Source organism: Drosophila mauritiana, chromosome 2L, assembly GCF_004382145.1.
Source record: "Drosophila mauritiana strain mau12 chromosome 2L, ASM438214v1, whole genome shotgun sequence".
In the NCBI taxonomy this organism is placed as follows: Eukaryota; Metazoa; Arthropoda; class Insecta; order Diptera; family Drosophilidae; genus Drosophila; species Drosophila mauritiana.
The window spans coordinates 18,882,133-18,902,460 of record NC_046667.1 but is presented as its reverse complement, the minus strand read 5'-3'; the positions used below and the strand labels follow the sequence as shown (position 1 = coordinate 18,902,460).

The 20,328-nt window shown below is 44.1% G+C and overlaps 3 protein-coding genes across 4 annotated transcripts; all 3 read right to left on the bottom strand.

The window, feature by feature from the left end:
* Positions 1-3: 3 nt before the first annotated feature.
* On the bottom strand, positions 4-2,276 carry LOC117150812 (serine, glycine and glutamine-rich protein). 2 transcript variants are annotated; one of them, XM_033317872.1, is made up of 4 exons: positions 2,105-2,276; positions 1,007-1,273; positions 803-940; positions 4-573 (listed from the first exon to the last, which is right to left on the bottom strand). In XM_033317872.1, exons 1-4 carry the CDS (start codon positions 2,175-2,177, stop codon positions 101-103), a joined length of 951 nt encoding a protein of 316 aa, XP_033173763.1. In that variant the 5' UTR covers positions 2,178-2,276; the 3' UTR covers positions 4-100. The 2 variants fall into 2 exon arrangements, with proteins under 2 accessions (XP_033173763.1, XP_033173764.1); XM_033317873.1 differs by having other exon boundaries at positions 2,088-2,119.
* Positions 2,277-10,459: 8,183 nt separating this feature from the next.
* On the bottom strand, positions 10,460-12,744 carry LOC117142621 (parkin coregulated gene protein homolog). Its single transcript, XM_033306712.1, has 4 exons — positions 12,493-12,744; positions 12,357-12,427; positions 11,918-12,297; positions 10,460-10,856 (listed from the first exon to the last, which is right to left on the bottom strand). Exons 1-4 carry the CDS (start codon positions 12,577-12,579, stop codon positions 10,594-10,596), a joined length of 801 nt encoding a protein of 266 aa, XP_033162603.1. The 5' UTR covers positions 12,580-12,744; the 3' UTR covers positions 10,460-10,593.
* A 4,945-nt stretch (positions 12,745-17,689) lies between these two features.
* LOC117142613 lies at positions 17,690-18,736 on the bottom strand. The gene is made up of 2 exons (XM_033306699.1): positions 18,536-18,736; positions 17,690-18,172 (listed from the first exon to the last, which is right to left on the bottom strand). Exons 1-2 carry the CDS (start codon positions 18,707-18,709, stop codon positions 17,798-17,800), a joined length of 549 nt encoding a protein of 182 aa, XP_033162590.1. The 5' UTR covers positions 18,710-18,736; the 3' UTR covers positions 17,690-17,797.
* Positions 18,737-20,328: the final 1,592 nt, after the last annotated feature.

Here is a 20,328-nt window from a genome sequence, read left to right as displayed (position 1 = left end):
ATGTAAAATGATATGTCTAACAACACTAAACTAAAGTTTTATTTTAAATAGAAGTGTGCTTTACAAAGTTGTAAAAACTGATTAGTGCAGGAGGCTTTCCTCAGGAGAAAGGCCGCTCCAACTTGCCATCCACCACCTGGACAACCCCACTGTTGATGACACCCTTGTGCTGATCTGTCTGCTCTCTTCTCGCTTTGCTATCCCGACGGCGTCTGAACTCCGTGGATGACATGCAGTAGCAGGGCTTCCAGCTGGGCCGCCGATAGATCTGTCCCTGCTCCTGCGGCACCCGCTCCGTGGTCCAAACCGGGACGTAGTGCGTCCAGGTCTCGCCGTTCCTGTAGATACTGCCTGCATCGGAACTTCCACCGGTGTAGACGTTGCCGGGATAGTACTGGGGATAGTAGTCGCCGCGATTGGATCCCTGGTAGCCACCTCGATTGCCGCCCTGGTAGCCATGCTGCTCGCCGGAGAAGTTGGGATTCCACTGCGACTTGGGATCATATGGCTTGCGGGTCTTGTGCTTTGAATCGCTGCCACCACGACCCTTGAAAATTGGCACACTGGCGTCCTCTGTTGGCGGTTATGTAAAAATAGAGTGGAATAGTAAACTTCATATTCATTTATATATTCATAAAGGATGCTCATGTTTCATAGGATTGTTTTGCTATGTCTGTAGTTGTACTTCTTTTTAATTAAACTTTTAAGCTGTAAGATACATCCCTGAGTATCTGACCCCTTTCTGATGGTATTGGTTCAAGAGGGAAAGTGAGTTTGTTAGCAGAATGCGATGGCCACTCACCCTTGTCGCCCTGCTGCTGAGCGGAACTCGTCTCGTTTCCGTCCGAATCGGAGGTGATTTCGAACGTGATGTCCGTGTGGATGCCCACGCGCTTCTTGTGCTTGCCCAAATCCGTAATTTCCACGCTCTCCTTGGACTCTATATTTGTTTTTTAGTTTTTTAATTGGGCTGCCGAGGGGAGTGGGTGTGAGTGGATTTAATTACCTTTCGTTTGCTGCTGTCCATCGCCCGTATCGACGGTGACCCGAACTCCGTGGATCTTGGGGCGATTTCCCCCGCTGGAAGTTCCGCCGCTGCCCCCGCCTGCACTTCCTCCTCCACCACTTAGGCTTCGTCCCGTTCCCGGGTCGTAGTTCCCATTGCCAGTTCCGCCCGCCTGTCCCGGTTGTCCGGGTGAGCCCGTCTGATTCTGATTGTTGCTGCCATCGCTCTCATCGAAATCCAACTTGGAGGACACTTTACTCGCCTGACCTGGTTGCCATCCGACGCCAGCGTCGTTGTTTGTTTTCGGTTTAGCATGGAAATGAGATTTAGCAGAAATTTAATTAAAGTTATGCAAACACCACGACCACGAACGAACGGGCGGACCCTGGACCGACCACCTCCTCCGGACTTTAATCGGAGGAATTGGAGCGTGTTGCGGGTCCGTGGCATACAAGTGATGCAATTAGCACACGCTGACTTATTTACGGATATGCACCGTACCGATTCAACCGACTGAACTAATCCGCAACCTGAGCTGCCGCTGACCGATTTGAGGTTGCACTTGAATATGCACGGGCAGCGCCACAATTATGGGATTAGTCACAATCAGAATCGGATTTCGCTGGGGTAGTACCAATTAGGCTTCCAGCTGAGACCAAAGGGAGCAAGTCTTCGATGGGAACCGAGTACTTTCAGCTGCAATTACTTATGTAGTCCAATCTGGGGTAAGCCCATATGAGATTTGTGTATTCTTAGGGTGAAGTTCAAATGGAGATGCTCTCTTATGTTTGCAAAGCGAATTAGTTAGGATTTCATTCTAATTAAATCAGTGTACACTGGTTATAAGTGTAAGCACCTTCAAGCTAACTGCTTTTAAAAAAGTGCCACATAACTACACCCTCGCAAATCTGATAGGATTGTCTATTTCGTAGTTCCCCCACCACTGGAATTCCCTGCAGTCGAGTGACACGAATCCACATCTATAGTATAGACATAGATATAGATTCTAAGCCCGAAAATTCCAGCTGACTCATGGAGGAACTTCTTCGCCCGCCGCGTGATTGATTGATTGATTGCTGACCCATTACTTTGAACAACCTTGGACGCAGTGATGAGTTAGCAGCAGACCACCGAGGAGCACTATCAACAGGTGGGCGGTGAAAGAGCTCATTGTTGGAAGCGAATCGCGTGTTCTAATGGGTATTTCCCTTGGAGTTTCTCGAAAATCGATCTCGAGAATGGAGCCGCGTCTTGTGTGCGCACTTGAAAACCGCCGACAAACAACTAAGCGAGGCAAAACAAGCAAGCTGATTTCAAATATCTACGGAGATTCATTAAAATCAACTGGCAAAGCTGGCGAGCACAAAAAAGTCGCTTTTGTTTTTAACTCTACTTAAGTTTTAGACACCGCCGATGCTGCTGCACGGGAAACAAAAATGCGTAGCTAATTTCTAATTAATTGATTTGATGGCTTCCTCTAATTACAAAATAGAAGCTGAGAAATAATTACTTTGATTGATTGATATTTGAAGGTCCTAATGGGCGTATAGTTAGCTTTGATTGGCATTAAGGTTTGATATTCTGACCAAAAAGGATTCCCGTTTCAAGGATATTTTCTCGCAGTGTGCTTTTGTTGTTGACGGCTTGTTAGAGCTTCGCGGATAAGATCTCGACTGGCCGAAGTGAGTTGTTCCGAATGCATTCGTGGGTGGGGCGCGATGCATCTGAGCGTTATGCGTAGATCAAAACCCCGTACCCCTGTTCCAGTAATTGATGCTAATCGGTTGGCTAGCATCTTTTGTGATTGTTTCGATGTAGTTTCCGCTGTATGTATCTTGGAGATTCCATTGTATCCAGCTGCCGTTTTTTGTTCTCGCCTGTGTGTTTTGTTGTGTTTTGGGCTTTTTCATAATGCTCTCATCGTTAATCATGGGACGTCGAGTGCTACTCTATGGCCAGCTGGCAATTATATTCTGCGGCAATTTTGACAGCCACCGAGCGATTATCGTCATTAGCCGCTTGAAAAACCGAATGCGAAGTTCATCGCGTCTCAAGTTCAAGTTGGCTTTGAGAATAAATGGCGTTGTATGTTGTATTCGCAGGTCCATTGGGCAAATACGATTACTTTTTTGGGGGACTTCCTTTGCTATTGGTATCTGCAAGGGGCTTTCCTCCCTTGAGCCCGTCGGTGGTGCACTAATGAAGCATTTTCTCATTTGTCAAGCAACGCCCCCGCATCAACCACATCCTGCGGAGGGGGAAATTGCATTAGATGGATCTAGATCTCCCCATAACCGCACATGTCGGAATAATAATGTCGGGCCAAACAAATGTATAAGCCATAAATTTCACCCCAGTACAGTAGTGGGTCCAGGGCAATTAATTAGCAATTGCATTTGGCGCTGTCATTACGTGTGATAATTAAAAGGGCTCGGGATGTGGCCAGAGTATCCTGCCAAAGAAAACTGAAGAAATCCACCAAATGTATGGCCATAAATCGTGTGGCCCGGCCCAAAGATCCTGACCCGTCTGCAAATGCACTTTAATCTCGAATTTATCAAGCGTAATAGTTTTGCCCCTGGAAGGCTTTTGTAATCTCGGGGATTAGACTGGCATATATATGTGGACACGTGGGGAAGGGCGCTCATATCAAGCCAAAGTGGGTGGGCTTGGTCACCGGGATGGCCCGAACCCATTAAACAGATGGATTTCGTTGTCAACCTTTTTATTGCAAGGTATGAGTGTGGTCAGCAATCAGGAGGCTTTCAGGAGTATATTGTTTTCGAACGAAGCTGCTAATCGGAAATGATAAACCAGTTCTACAGTACATTCCGGAAACTTTTTAACTGAACTTACATAATTGTTATAATTTGAGTTCTATTCAAAGAGTCTCACATGCAGCTAATCAAAAAGTAACTACGTATCTTAGTACGTATTAGTTTTTCCATCGCTCTGACTTGCTGAAACTGGTGTTTGCGCACTTCCATCTCGGTGGCTCCAATCCGGGCCAGAATCAGTTCCCCATATTTGAACCGGCTGACTGACAGCTTCTTGGCCACGTTGTTGTGCGTTGTTGTGTCGTTGTTGGCCGGCGATTTGCATAAAGTTTTGCATTTGCTTACATCAACTTAATGTTCATTGTTTCTATGCATTTGTGCTGCACTGGACGGTGGAGAAGTTCAAGTGCGTTTCGGCGAGTTGCTTGCATAATTCTATGGGCCGGCCCTTCAAGACCAGAAAAACTTTTACACTCGAGTATCTGCATCTGGCGGGTATGGGTTTGGTGCTCTGGAGACCCAAACTCGGACAAAGGCATACTTTCGGGCTGCTGGCTGAATGAAAATTGGATTTTTGATATACTCACTTTGATAATTTCTGGGCATGCGAACGGAGTTTGTCTGCCTATGACTCGACCAGTGTGGACTCTTTGTCCATAAATGTTAATTACACAAACTATATTTGTATAATGGCCGGCAGAAGCCCGAGCGGACACCTATCTAACAGATGCAGATACAAAGATACAACATGTTGGCCTAACCAAAGACTATTACCATTGTTCGGGATACGGACAAGGGCCTGGTTTGCAAACAATTAAACTGGCAAAATCAAAATCGAAATTTGCTAATTTATGCGTCTAGCTGCCATTTGCAGTTTATACAATATTCCAGTCGTTTCTCTTTCCATATCTTATATTGCTGGAATAATGCCCGAATAAATTGCACATTTCGAGGGGCCATCCTTGAACTAATGAAATAATGGGCCAGCCGAATTAAATTATGGCCAAAGCAGTCCTAAGGGATTCCGGATCCAGGCCGCAGGACTCGGGACACGGGTAGCCAGGACAATAACTAAATTTGCACCCACCCGATTACCGAAATTTTTGATTGCATTGTTGCCGTTTGATTTGCAACCACTCGAGGAATGAACCACCGCCACCACCACTCCACCGCGGGGCAATCCGACACCTTGCAGGAATAGCACCCACCCAAAAGTCCTCCACCTCCGCGATCCCAGCGATCCGCATCAGCATCAGCATCCGCATCCGCACTTCCGACCCTCATTGACTATTCACACCCATGTATTTCTACATCGCGTCGTAGTATTATTATTATTTTTTCTCTTTTGGCTGTATATAAAATTTTTATTATTCGCTCGTTTACGGCTCTAGCATTTGGTCCTTCCCCCCTCCCCCTCCTCGATTCTAGAGTCCTCTGTCTGCTTTTGGGTTTATCGTTTCTCGTGTAGTGCGAAATTATCACAAAACGCATTGAATTTGCTTTTATTGTTGGCGGGTGGCGGCTGCCTTTGGTCGCTTCCAAGTGGAAATCATTTTCCACCCCTCTTCGGCATCCTCCTTCCCTAATCAAAAATATTACCATGCACTTGAAAAAATACTGATCGAGATGCATATTTAACACCATGTTCAACCACAATCAACATAATGTAATAAAAATCATATTATTCCTAAAATGTTAGATTTTATATCAAATGTTTAGATTTCTGTGCTATAAGTAATGGTTTAATTTCTCTCAGTGTAGTTGCAGCGGATGCCGACTGCTTTGCCGTTCTTGTCGTCTTATCGTCCGTGTGTCCTTTGTTGTGTCGGCACCGCCATCGCTGCTCCTGATTCTGCTGATGTGGTGTTGCTCTGTGGGTGTATGGCAACCACAGTGGTTCACTGGCCATTTAAATGCACATTGTGTACGCTATTGTCTTAACATGCATTCAAAAATTAAATATAACATTGAATCCATAGAACAAAACATATAATAGCATATATGAATTCCTTATGAGGCACACAATTAGTTATAATAGTCTGGAAAATATATTAAAATTGGTTTAATTTTCCCTTTATCGTGAGCCACTGTGCATGCAAGGATTTTTTATGGCCACCTTGCCTTCCACATCCACGTAATCTGGCAGGTTGCTTGAGTGCAAAAAAGTTGGTTTAAGGCCCTTGAAAATGGAAATGTTTGGCGCTGCTTCGAGGGCTGGCCCTGCTCCTGTGGCTTGTTGACCGTCCACCCATCCCATGCCTCCCACCATCAAGGACACCCCCTAACTTCCAACTCCCAACTCCCAACACCCAACCACCAGCCCCAACCCCCACGACACTTAGCTGACAATGAGCAGTGACAGCGCTGGAGGGGGCGGGGCTGGGGTGGCCCTTTTTAAGACCCTCTTGCGGTCGCACCACAAAACCCTCAGACCTCCGACCCCGGAAGTCTGCACGTCTGTTGCATCTGTCGCATGCCGGAACTAAGCGACAACTGGGCAGGATGAGGGTGTATTATATTCTGGGGGAGGGGTTAGCCCCCGGGGAAAATGCAGTCGATAATGATGCGTATTCGCAGCGGCGATTATGATGAGCTAGATGGAACTGCAAACGGGACAACTACTCGACTTGACATGCATGATTTAGTGCGCCGTCTGCCGAGTTCCACTTGGCCAGCCCGTGCTCAACCCCACCCACTCCCAGTGACCTTCATCCTCTTTCGGTCCCGCTTCCATTTCGCAAATGGCAAATAAGTCACTACAAAGTGCCCCCGAGCCGTGTCGTGTGACAATTCTCGCAAATTATGTTTTTTCGCTGTGCTCCCTCCAGTTTTTGGCCAGGAAACTGGAAACTGCAGCCAGCCTAATCCGATTACACTGAGCTGCAAGGTTGAGACCGAGACTTACCTGATTCAGAATTATTTGGGATGAAAGGAGTCCTTTGGTGATTAGTAACTACTATAATGCCATTGGATTTGTTCAGTTTATTAATGATTAGGTATTGCAACACATAGATTATAGAAATTACAGTATATGAGAGTGTGGTTTCAGTTCTATCACGAACATGAATATTTCAAAATTTCCAACTGATGTGTTTCCAATTCCTTGTTGCTTAGTGTCCCTGCACCCATTTCTATTCCGATTCGCGCTGCACTTTTGGGTATCTCGCAGCCAGCATATGGCACACTCGGCTGCGGAGGATTCGAGGACCAACTGCTCCTGGGTTACAAACGGATCTGGAACCGGTCTCACACACGTCCCATAATTGGATTTCGATGACTGCAAATTGGTGATAATTTCGATTCGCTTCCGGGCAGCTTTCACCAAACGCACGTGGGTCGTGAAAATGCGACCATCTGCGTCCGATGGGGCAGACTCTTTACACTCTTTACACTCTTTATGTCTGGTCGTGACCGGCTAAGTGCGGATTGCACAAATGGACAAACGGATTGGGAACGGGGTCCAAAGTCCACAACTGCGCTTTGTGTCTGGTCAAATAGCCTCGATCACACAAACGCGACTGGGGACAAATGGTGAGCCCTCAAAAGTATGAGAAGGAACGCCAAAAGCAAACGAACTTCCGGCCAACACTTGATGAGAACTATTATACAATTACGAAGTATCTGGGAAGTACACTAGGCTACAAAGTAATCGTAATAATTGCAAACATATCTAGCCCATTATAATATTTGCAGAGTACTTAGTGTTTCAATAAGTATGAAAGCATTGGATTAAATCTTATTGTTCTGACAATAACTATTTTCCAGTCCCTCATCTTCAGCAATCTACAATTATTGATAGTTTTGGTTCGATTTTGATTATTGATTTTGAAGCACGTTCGACATGCGCTTTTCTTTTGGTTATGTATGTGCACTAAATATGGGCTTGGTCGCCTCGAACCAAGTTCATAAAAATTGGGTGAAGAGTGGGGCAGTACTTTCGATGTCTGAAATACTCATTACATTGGATTGGATGGGATTGCGCCCACGGGGCGTTGCGTGTCAATTTATGCAACTCTCGTGCAATTTCCGGGGTATTAAAGCAATTTCCAACCCACTGGCCACAGCATACACCCGTAGATATGGGCATGACTTAATGGGGAAGTCCTGCATGTGAAAGCTCCCCGTTCGCCAGTTTGGGAGTGACGGAAAAGCCCTTCTGGGCATTGGAGAAACCGAAGGAGTGGGCAAATCGACTTCGTCATGAAGGAAATGCTTCGGTAGGTCACCAAAAAATTAATATCACATTTGGATAAGGTGCAAGTGGGCTGTAGGTGTCGGAAGGCCTACAGAATTTACATAAATTTACAAGTTTTAACGCTCCACTATCTTAACATAGGAATTTATATACGGTTTTCCTGAAGTAAGAGGGTGTACTCGACTAGCAAGAATTTTACAGGTAATGGAGAGGTAATTGCTGCTATTAGCAACATTTTCATAACAAATTAAAAAATACTGTAGGCGGCCAACATTTTGACAGAACCGTGCGCTGCGTAGTCGCCATCCGAATTCTCTGCATTCATACGGACGGACAGAAAGACTTACGGACAGGATATTACATACTTTTTAGGATAGGAAATGATTCGGCTTAACTGTTCCACTGAATTTAGTATATTCCTTTCCTGTTTTTTTAAATATAATTTTATATATATAATATTTTTTCCCTTATATGTTATATATCTTATTATACCCCACTTTTGATTATATTCTTATAAGCGGACTGAGCATCTAAATCAAAGTTTTTGGCGCCCTGTTGTGAACCCTTTTTATCTCGATTTCACCCCTTGGCATTACGGAGACAAGTTCGGAGAGTCTTCAGACGCAATAAAAAATACTCTTCGAAAAGTGCGTATAAAATGTCAAAACGTTTTACTAACAATTTTGAATCCGGTAGCATCACAATAAAATGGAAAATGCGGAGCAAGTAAATGCAATTTAGCCAAACGCGAGGGTCGTCAAGTGGCGCTGCACCCAGGGGGACTGTTTGATTTACCGTCAACAGGAGATTGAAAAAGGAGAATTCAGAAATAGAATCAAGCGGCCAAAAAACACGCGCCACCCAAAAAGTGAATTAAGAACTTGTGTGCTGGAACCCATCGAGGGGTGGTTTCCACATGGGGTGTGGCCTGGCTCGGGGGGCAAATTGAGTTGCAACACTTGGCAGGTTTTTATCTACGCACCACAATCAACCAGCCACCGGCAACGAGATGGGCAGGGGGTCCCAGACCCTCTGTCAGCAGGTCAGAGACCATCCAAACCACCATCCCATCGCAGGATGCACTGGGAAAATTTCATTCTATTTTGAAAATATCTGTGCTGCTTCTATCTCAGAAATAGAAAAATCCAAAACTTGGATTCAGAATTGTAGAGTTCATAAAGAGAATATATTTTTAGCCTTAGAAACACTAATCTTTGAAATATATATAATAATAATTAAGGAATAATCATAATACATGATTATATAGATTTATTTCTTATTAGCAAATAAAACTTTAAAGTGACACATCCTATACCCGCAGTGTAGTCCGATGAATTAAGGCAGTTAAATGCGCCGAGTGTAGGTGGAGTGACCAGCGGGCTGGTCAGAAAGCGAACAGAAGCAACTGTTTCGTGTTGGTGGCCGTTGATAACAAGATTTGTTTTTGAAATTTTCTGGAGGGCCGTCCTTAATTACGCCGAAAAGCGCAATGAGCAATTTTGAAATGGCAAGTGGGTGGGAGGAGGGGGCGGAGGTCCAAAACCACATCCACCCCAAGCAATTTAGGTAAATTAAATTTAGAGTGTGCCCATCCTTCGATTTTCGGGAACTGGCGGTCTGCAGCGCTCAAAAGTCAAAAGTGTTCGGCTCGTTCGGCTGATTTAAGCCAGAGATAAGGGGATTCGGAGGACAGACCCAGACAGGACAGTAAATTTGGGCAGGAGGAGCGGTTCCCCCGCACCCTCCCCCTTCCAAACACACGCATCCTTAGACGAGTGCTGCTAACCAGACACTCAGCGTTCGCTACACGGATATTCCATTAAAAGAGCCGGAGCAAATTGAACAATTCTCACTTTATGATTTATTGTAATGAGCTTTTTATTTATGGCACGACTTATTCTATTGGCCCGAAACAGTGGGCATAAAAAGTATACTTCCCCGGCCGCCGTTCTGCGTTTTCGAAAATTAAAAATTAATTAGGCATTTATCACTTGACTGTCTAGCAGATGGCACTTTTCCAGTGGTGATGGGGTGGTGGTAGTTGGTTGTTGCCCCAAGTACGGGGTAAGTGCAGTCGAACACGGGTATTCCTTTAGGCAAATAGTCCTACACGGAAATATAGTTAAGGTGGAAATATTTACATGACGGCTTAGGTACTCAGGACATGTTATTTAGATTAGCCACGTCTTTGAACGAACTCAATTGAACTCGGGACATACCTTTTTAAATGTCATGAAAATCAACTTGCATTTTACTAACTTGCACTCAAAACATTTTGAGGTAGAAAAACTGCTGTTTCTTGCAGAAAGTTATGATCTGGAAGATTATTCACAGATTTGTAAGTCTAAACAGAATTATGAACCACTATTGCGAGCTATTTAGCAATATGTTAGCCGTATAATAGCCGTAAGTTTGCAATAGTCTTAATATTAAACGACCACCACCATTCCAACCTCAATTTGCCAATTAATACGCACAAACTAATGATTAATTTTGGCTTTACTCATCCCTGATTTGAAGATTCACAAACTGCGATTTGGCGTTTAAAACTCGTTCGCAAATTCTCGTTAACTGAAGACCGAAGGCCGAAGAAAAGCGAATTGGAAGCGGAAATGTTAGGCTTCCCGGGGCTCGGGCGCCTCGCACTTGGGGAAGACGCTGCTCTCGTAGGTGGGCACCATGTACTTGATGTTGATGAAGGCGTTGGGGCCTCCGCAGTACTCCAGCAGCTTCAGGGTGTCCTCGATGACGTCGCCGATGCGGCAGTTGCGATCGGGATCGATACCCTCTCCCAGATTCACGTTGATGTTCTTGTAAAGGTTGCACACGGCCAGCAATTGGCGGTAGAAGGGCACCAGGGCCTGACCCACACAGGGACCTGAGGATTGCAATAGAATTGAATGAGTAACACTTAGTATAATCCCAATAATATTGTAAGTAAGTTGACTAATAAGTTTTCGCAGTAGCAGAGTTTTCACTAATCATGCGCAAGCCATTTTTCGTGGTATCAACTTTTTTATCAGCAAGCACATGATATATAATAGTTCATTTCTATTAAGGTTGCTTATTATAAAATTATTCATAGGAGAAGATACATCGTGTTGTGCTTTTGACACTATGTTGTATTCAATAACTAGATGTATACTGCTGTTATTAGTAACTATTTTCATAATGGTAAGAGAGTCAGATACTAAATGTTGTAGAAATGTAAGAACTATCCTCTGGAAATTTACTATTAAAACTGAAATTGTGAGCAGAAATACTGACTTGGATGACTTGACAACGATGTCGGAAATACACGAAAAGGATAGTTATGAACAATCAAATCTGGACCAAATGCCGCGAATTTTAAAAACGTTGTTTGGCACTCAATATCAATCGGAAACATCAGAATCTGTTATCGATAACGTGCTTGGCGAATCGGAGACATTGAATTTCAATGACTTCGACTTAAGTAATAGACCATTAACAAACTTCAAGAGAATTGGTGAAAAGTTCTATTACATCGAGAGCAGTGAAAAACTCGACTGGTATGGAGCTTTACTTAAATGTGAAAGTATGCAAAGTAGACTGGTGAGTCTTGAAAATAAAAAGGAGTGGAGTGCTATCAGGAAAAATCTGCAGATTAATGGAAACTATTGGGTGGACATCAATAACATTCTATCTGATGAAGTCTTTATAAATGAGGCATCTGGACAGAGAGCTATTTATATAAATGTTAACCCTGAAGATACAAATAGCTCATTTTACAGTGAGAAATGCATTGAGCTACAAGGATCTAATGATCATTACATGAACCCGGTAGATTGCCTCAAACAGAATTATTTTCTATGTGAGATGAATCATACAATGATATGATGGGATTATAAATTAATGCCATTACTAGTACCTAAAAATACCTAATATAATTGTAATAGTTTAATTCTTAAATAAACTCACCCAGTCGGACCATCAGCTGGATGACTTGGAGGGCGGAGATGATGATCCGCTTGTCGCGCGTCTGGAAGGCCCGTTTCAGTGGAAGGATCAGCTTGGGCAGCACGGGTAGCACCTTTTTGGGGGACCGCATGATGAGGTCGATGGCTCCGTTGACCGCTAGCAACCGGGTGTCGTAGTCCATGTCCGCCAGTCCGTCCACGAAGATGGGCAGATAGTAGCAGTAGTCGAGATTCTCCGGCACACAGTGCCACTTCACCGGACGCTCCTTGGTCGGATCCTGTTTGCTGCTCCGGCCGGACATCACACACGGAATGTCGCCGCGATTGAAGTAGATCTTGAACACGGTCTCCTTCACTGGCTTCCGCTTGAAGATGTCGATCCTGGGAAGAGTTAGGCTCAAATTTCATAAAGATAACTCAGCGATGATCGAGGAACTCACTTTGGAGGAGGTTTCACTACAGTATTAGGCTGCAGTGCCTGAAAAGTGAAGGCGGGAACTTCGCGCACTGGCTAAAAACGGCAAATTCAATAAATTAAGATTGAGAAATCATAATAAGTTTGTTAATAATACTTACCACCTTCGACCTGAGGTACAACAACTCCCTGCAAACCCTTCCAGGTTCATGAAGTCGTGTGGCACGTTCGTTTGTCTTAGTGCACATTTTGCAGTAGAACTGAAATCAGTTAATGTCTAAAAAAAGAAATGTAAAAACCAAGATGCGGGCGGAGCCTCAGTTTCAAAGTCTTTAATAAGCAAGTCTGGAAGATTAGATTTTTAGTTTGGCTGTAGAAAATATTCACTGATGTTTTTTGAATGGGCTACTGGGAACAAGTGCCAATGAAAACTGATACAAATATTCTCAGCTCGACATACCCACATGAAAGGAAAGAAATAAAATGCAAATAAATGCCACGCTTAATGTGAAAATATTTATAAACATGCTCTTATCAAGACGTCAACACTCGCCCCTCATCCGTGAATCCGAATAATTTGGGGGTGTCGTTACCGTCACCCCGCCGCCGCCCTTTTCACACCTAAAAGTGTGTTTGGCGTCTCTAAATAGTCATAAAGGGAAAGTGCAAACATTTGCGCACTTTATCATCTTTTCCATTTCCCATTTCCCGACCCCTGGCTTTTTGAGCGGTAAGTGTTACGGTAAATATTTTGTGACGCCCACCAATTAAGGCGTCTACTAGAGGCCCCCAGCCTCCCGCTTTTCCACCGAAAAAACAACCCACCTCAACTGCTCCCCCTGCAGCATTAACCTACTTAAAACGGCGGGGAAAAAGACAGATTCCCCAGGACGACCTATCTCCAGCGCGCTTCTTGTGTTTCTCTTGGCCTGAATTAATTAAAATCCGACATGCGAATTACTCGACTGTCCTTATCCGACTCCGCTTTTCCAGCTACGTCTCTGGCTTTTCCAGCTCCCGTTTTTAATTACCCACGCACAGCTTTTCACTTTCGCCCAACACATCGTTGCACGTCGCGATTTATCCGTTTTAATAATGTCGAGGGGACCTCGCTCCGGATAGGGATCTCCTGGCTTCTGACTCCTTGACTTCGGCTGGGCTTTTCCTCGGCTCAGCTCCTGTCGCTTTCTGGCATGTAAATTGAGTTAGAGGCATTTTGGATTATGGGGCACAAGGACGCTTACTCGCTAATTGCTAAGCAGTTCTGCAGGAAAATGCGCTGCCAGCAAACAGAACGGATTATCTTATTACTGCATCTCGGTTGAGATCGCTGGCGAAGATTGTGTGGCACGTGCACATGTTGAGATACGTTCGTGAGAAATTCACACAGATCCAACTCAGTAAACAGATTGTTTCTAATCACTTAAAGTGAGAAACATTTATTAACTGATTGGTTTTGTATCCCCCACCATTTTGATTTCATTCGATCAGCCAGAAAGTAGGCAATATATCAAATGCTAAATAATTATGCAATTTCCATGGAAAATCGAAACAAAAGTCGCCGCTGGCAGACGACAACTCGCACTGGAAGCTGCAGCTTTCACAATGGCCACAGCGCAAATCAGCCGGATCATAATTTATTGGAGCCCAAATGGGTGGAACTGCCCACCGGCGAGCTGTGGGCCACAAAATGGACAAAAGGCCGTGGCTTTCAAAAGGGTTGTTAGCTGAGGTGAGCCATCGAGGGTTTGGGGTGCGTTTGTCTAGCTGACACTTTCATTAACAAAAAGTCAGAGCGATGACAGTGGGCAGTGGCCAGTGGCCAGTGCACTGGCATGCAGTGCACTGCAGTGGGTGGGGGTATCCTGTCTGGTTGTTTTTGCATTGTTACAAAGTGCAACTCTGGCTGGGGGGTGGATGGGTGGCACTTTGGTGGGCGGGTGTCCATTCAGCCGACATGGCTGCAGTGCGGCACGTAAATCTAAACAGCCACTGACAGCTTTCAACTGGCACTCAAACCCACTTTTTATGTGCTGCTCGAAATGGACAGGCGGCAGCCGTGGTGTGGAGTGACTGGGCCCATCTTGAATGTCATATAAGCCATATACATATATATCAATATCCTGGCCATATATCAATATGCACACGCGTATGCTCACATATATCTACTTTCGTTGGCTTGTTTGTCTGAAATTGACATCGCCTGTATGCCCTGTGTCCTGTATTCGGAGGTCCCCTATTCCGCCATTACATGGACATGGCCAACAGACCCAGGGCTTGGCCTTTTGTTTCGGCCCACTCAGTGCAGTACTCCTACGGCCCGGTCGAGATTTTATGTTCGCATACATTTTGAGCGCTTTATTGTTTGTCCAATTTCGTGCAACATCGCCTGGCCAGAACGACAGGGAGAGTAATCGAGTATCCGTTGTCTGTCTGGTGTCAGGAATAAAGAGCTCCATCCCGTTGGCCGTTAGGTGTTAATCTAATAACTGTCAAATGCAGGATGTCGGTACTTCAGATTGGTAGGAAAATTGCTGCTAACTCGCTCTAGTGGCGAATAGATTGTAGTTAAAGGCGATCGGTGATGAGGAGTGGGCTAAGATGAAAGGATTTGGCCAAGGATAACGGTCTCTAAAATGTGATGCAAGTAAACATTTTATGTACAATTTAAGTTCGCAAATGAAAAGTATTTTTTACGAGTGAAAGATAATGTATTTCAATCAGTCCGATTATCGTTTGAAGTATCTCCGCTAAGAGAACTTTACTCACATTCATTTTTCGCCGCACCCATTCAGAGTTCGAACTTAAACTGCGACCTATAATGGCTTTCACTGTGTTTATTTGGCTCAACTGCGCTTCTGGCAGTCCAAGAATAATTTCTGCATCGCCAAAATCCCATAAAAATCAACAACTCCGAGACGGGGCCCCATATGAACATCTAACTGCTAAACTGCAGGCCCGGTCACAAGAGCAGTCGAGCATTAAATGGCCGAATGACCGAAGGGCCGGGGGTTCTGGGAATCTCTGGTTGTGGGGGCTGAATGGCTTACTAGATCCGGCACATACCATCCAGACAGATAAAAGTCCGCTCCGCACTCTAACATTTTTATGAGTCGTAAATCGAAGCGATAAAAATCACAAGAAAATGGAGATACAAAAACAAACGAGCCTGCGAACCGACTGAGAGGTCAGTTAGTTCCAAGTCTAGACCGGACTGGGCTCGACCTCGACTCTGGGGCCCATCGTATCTCTCACAAGTCACACGATAAATTTTGCAACATTGCGCTAATGACAACGATGCACTTGCCAAAATCCAAAGTTCAGAAGAATTTTAATGTATAATTTAGTCAAGAAATGCTGTCAAACTATAGTTAATATGCACAGTACTTTGAGGGATCTACCTTTTTCTTAATCTGTTACTAAACATAAACTATATATGACCAGGTTTCTGCCAACCAAGTACGCCAAAATCTTTTCCCAGTGCTTTGGCGGAGATTGAGGAAAGTCGCCCTGCATGCTGGAAAAGGCGGAAGTTCATTATTGTCAGTGATTAATGACAAGAAGCGCGGATGGATCCTGGAACTGGGATGTGGGCGATAGCAGTGCATTTGACTCTGGTTCTCGGCCACATAAGTTAGCTGTTGCTGTCAGCTGGCCCTACAGTTTCGGGCCAGAAGCCGCCTGGATGGAAGCGCAAAAAAATCGGAAGCCAGGACTCGCAGACCCCGAGGGCGGTCCAAAAAAAAGAAGGACACGGACTCGGACAGACAGGGACGAGCTGTTGACATCACTCCGTCCGTCAGTTAGCTGGAAAATGCATTGCTGGCTGCTGCCTGCTGCCAACATGATTAGCGCGTTGATTTGGCAACCGATTGCCGAATGGAGTGCATCCGAGCCAGCATTTCCACAGCCCAGCCATCCTCAACAGAGTTTGGCTTGCCAACTTTGCTGCTCCTCCGTTTAGCCATCTCTTCCCCCCAGCCCAAATGTTCCTAAACTTATGCAGTGCCAAAGCGGCATTGACAAGGCACACGCACACATCGTTTGACATGGGCGGCGTTGCTGGAGGGGGTGAAAGGGGGGCCGGGGGGCTGGGCCGCCCCTCTGATTCTGGTTCAATGTACGACAAGTGAAATTAATTTCAAACAATGCAGCAAACTCCGAGCACAACAACAAGCAAAGAGAAGGAAGCTGAAGTCCCACGACAGCTGAAGCAAATTAAATAAAAATTCCAACATGAACGTTACCGGCTAGAGCGAGTTGAAATACACTGAGAAAAGCTAATGAAGCAAAAAAAAATTAAAATAAAAAATAAAAGTATGCAAAGATAGAAGAACGGAATGTTTGAGTTACTAGAATTCCTCTGCTGCATACTCTTCGCAAGATTTATTAGTGTACTGTCCATTTTTTTCAGTGTACGCTCAGCTTTCTGATAAGGAGCGCCAGGATTGCCAGCCATATGACAGACTCAATATACGTGCCTCGATTCGATGAGTAAGCCAAGTTAAGGGCAGGCAAAAAAGCCAAGTCGAAGCAAACCAAACTTGTCGAAAATTATTTCGTTTTAATTACGCCGAAGGGCGTTGTCAAAGGACGTGTCGAAATGTGTCGCCGTTTTGGATGCACTCAAAATGAAATCACGTCACCGCCGATCCGCCACGCCCCGCCCCCTCATATAGCACCGCCCACACTCCGAGCGATTCGCGACACCTCAGGTGCCTACAACTTTTCCGTTGTCATTATCAATTTGAGTTAATTGCCGCAGCCATTCCGGCCAGAATGTTGCCATTTTGCCACTGCTGTCGTCACTTCCGGTCTGGGGATGCCCCATCCTCTCGCCGCACCAGCCACGCCCCCAACGCCTCCAGACGACGCGAGGACGCATTGTCTGTGACTGTTTAAAAGCGTTTAGTCGAAATTTATTTGTATTACATGCCAGAAACTGCAGACTCTCCAGGGTCCTGGCAAAATGTTGAATTATTAAATTAAGTACTTGTTTGACAACGCCATAAATTCCCTCGCTCGGCGCAAATAGTAAGTTTAAGTAGAGAAGTGGGGTGCCCGCGGCAACTTCGTGTAGCAGGTGTAAAACTAATCAGTTAGTACACGAAATAACGTGAGAAGTTCTATCTATCTTAACATGCTTTTGATTAATCGTAAAGGCGCCTAGAAAAAAGCATTTCTTTTTAATTTTCCCATTTAGTTAGGCTCGCAGACAACCACAGTTTTTAACGCCTATCCTGCAAACTCCCCTTTGTGGCCAAGAAATTGGAAAATCGGATTAACCTATTTTTATCTTGCATCCAATCCATGAATAAATCTTAGATAAATTCTCTCTTGCTTATACTTTAAGGAAAAATATAGTTTATTGAGAATCACTCAAAAGAAAAGAAGATAATAGAAGTAGAATATTTCTATTTTGTTTTGCTAGGTACTTTGGTAGATATAGAGATAAATATCTGGCGATCAGTGGATCACTGGACGGGAATCCGTGCCGTTCAGCGTCTGTTCACAGATATCGACCGCTCGGGTGTAGCAGGACTCACTGCTCATGATGAGTTCTCCACCCTGGAGAGTGAGGATCAGGCAATTGCGGCCCATTTGGGGCGTCGGCTCATCCACCGCCCAGTTGGAGTAGTTGAGCGGCCGGGCTCTGCCAAAGTAGTTCCAGTAGAAGCGGTTATCACCCGGCCATCGATGTCCGGCGCTCCAGAACTGCGTGCCGTTCGGGTAGCCCAAGTTGGCCAGGTGATGGGCCAGAACGCGCATTTCCTCGTCACTATCCAGGCAAACTCGTGAGGTGCGCTTGTCCTGGTAGCAAAAGTTATGGAACGATGTGTGCTGTTGATAAGAAGAAATATTATTACTCTAGAATTATATTTTCTTAGATTATCAAATATAACTTCCTTTAAAGCACAAATTTTTAACTTGTATTGATCATGTATTATTATTTTTTTTTTACTTTAGTGCAGAGCATCTTTAAGTCGGTTAGATCGAACAAAACTCGACAAAGAGCGTCATCCTCCGTTTATTTATACATGTTCATGTGTATGTTTGATGTTCGTTGGCTTCTTCTCGCTGATAACAGCGGATACAATTAGCGAATTCCCCTAGCTTACATGCAGAGCTCAACTCAATTTGAGCTATTGATACTAGTAAGTAATCGTGACTTCAGAAGTAGGGGCTTCTCTATGTCTCTCTCACCAGCGGTTCCTCGTCTGCAACGAAGTAGCAATAGTTTTCCCGCACCCTCTCATAGGGATTCCTGCACCGTGTTCCATCGACGGGATGAGCCTGGATCAGGAACCCTAGGGATAATGCCAGGAAAATGTGGATTCGAATCCGGCGATATTTCTTCCGCGTCGCGCGATTCGGCATTGTGCTCAAATAAAACTGCCGGCAGTTGGCATCAGTCGGCGTTATCGCCATGCGTTATCACTGTGAGCGGGGTGCTATCTACAAAGCGCTTGATTTAATTTTTTTTTTTTGCTGATAAGGCCGTTTTTTGAACTGGTTCAAGATCACGCAAAACAAAAGCTCTTCATTAATAAACCTCTTTTTTTTAATATATCATATAAGCAAAAATCATAATTTTGCGTCTTTTCATATTTAAGAAATATGTCAAAACATAGTTAAAACATTTTTCGAAAATGTGGCAATCGAATGCTTCTCTGCTTTGTAATTTCCAATTTTTAAGCTTTTATAGTTTTCAAGATCTCAATGATCTTAGTATTGCATACATTTTCGGGCCTTTCTGGGTTCCTGTTCTGGCTACTCCATGGCCATGGATTTAAACAATAAATACTAATAATCCTTAAACAAAAAATTATACTTAAATTATCATTTTTTATATTTTTCAAATGCATATCTTGCAGATCATTTATTATTTTATTGTCTATACGTATTTTCTAGCCATGCATATGTACTTATATCAGAGAACTGCAGCAAGCCACTGGCACTCTAAGTGCACCCGCTAAAAACTAGGTGTCTAGGCACCGCGGTGTTTTTGATACTCTACTTGAGGCAATAAAAAACATCCGAGTGTTTTGCCACCCTGGTGTTTTGTGGTACTAGCAAAAAACACCCGGGTGCCTGCTGCGCAATAACCCTTTGGCTGAGCGACGCACAAGCAACGATCGGCCGCAGGTCATTTTCTGCATGCATAAAATTTGTATAGGTGGAAGCGTGACGGTCTAAGCAATGAAGGGTGAAAGGGAACACCCAAAAAAAGGTCGTGCACATGTTTTTGCTTTCTGGTGCACCGGAGTTCACAGAATATTAATAAAATTTAATATTAATATTAAAAATTTGTAAACTCAATTAACATTATTCAATTTATGTTGTTTTTTTTATTTTTTTTTATTTTTTAAATTAAATTTAATAATTCAGGCACTTGCCTTTTTCTAATTGTTTGTCTTCTCTATCCGCCGTTATGAGTGGAGAGTGTGATTGGCACCCTTGCAGTTCTCTGGTGTATATCTTTTTGGTGGTAATCCTATTTGCAACTTAGTTTGCGATCCACATGCAACATGCAACTTATCCATTTGCCTGCAACCGCCGGCAGGTGGCGCTTTGTTCAGTCAGCTCTTTTCATTTCCTACGCTCATTCGCATGTTCGAACATCTGGTGGAAACAAGTTCTGAGCAGTGTTGCCAACTCTTCAGTTAAACAGGGAAAATAGCTAAAAAATGTTGACGGTAGCTAAATTATATAGCTATATTAAATAAATGATATATGTAAACACACAATACCGAACCTTGTTTTCAGATTTTCACAAAGATGCAACAAACGGAATTTCATTTGTTTGCAATAACAGACGTGGGAATATAACCTGAATTAATTTAATACAGACTTAATAAATACAATAGGAGTGCCGTCTAAAGATCATAAAACTGACCGATTTTTTAAAACTGATCAAATAGGTATTTAGATTACCATCATTGATTATTTTAAATCGCCAGATGTAGTTACAAAAATCCCAAATTGGCCACGCTGTA

Excerpts from the sequence above, each read along its gene's own strand:
- LOC117150812 (XM_033317872.1), bottom strand. The coding sequence starts at position 2,177 with ATGAGCTCTTTCACCGCCCACCTGTTGATAGTGCTCCTCGGTGGTCTG. Across the intron at positions 1,274-2,104 it reads AACTCATCACTGCGTCCAAG|GTCAGGCGAGTAAAGTGTCC; the intron begins GTTGTTCAAAGT and ends GATGGCAACCAG. Across the intron at positions 941-1,006 it reads TGGACAGCAGCAAACGAAAG|AGTCCAAGGAGAGCGTGGAA; the intron begins GTAATTAAATCC and ends AAACAAATATAG.
- LOC117142621 (XM_033306712.1), bottom strand. The coding sequence starts at position 12,579 with ATGTGCACTAAGACAAACGAACGTGCCACACGACTTCATGAACCTGGA. Across the intron at positions 12,298-12,356 it reads GTAGTGAAACCTCCTCCAAA|GATCGACATCTTCAAGCGGA; the intron begins GTGAGTTCCTCG and ends AACTCTTCCCAG. Across the intron at positions 10,857-11,917 it reads CCAGCTGATGGTCCGACTGG|GTCCCTGTGTGGGTCAGGCC; the intron begins GTGAGTTTATTT and ends TGCAATCCTCAG.
- LOC117142613 (XM_033306699.1), bottom strand. The coding sequence starts at position 18,709 with ATGCCGAATCGCGCGACGCGGAAGAAATATCGCCGGATTCGAATCCAC. Across the intron at positions 18,173-18,535 it reads TTGCAGACGAGGAACCGCTG|CACACATCGTTCCATAACTT; the intron begins GTGAGAGAGACA and ends TCTTATCAACAG.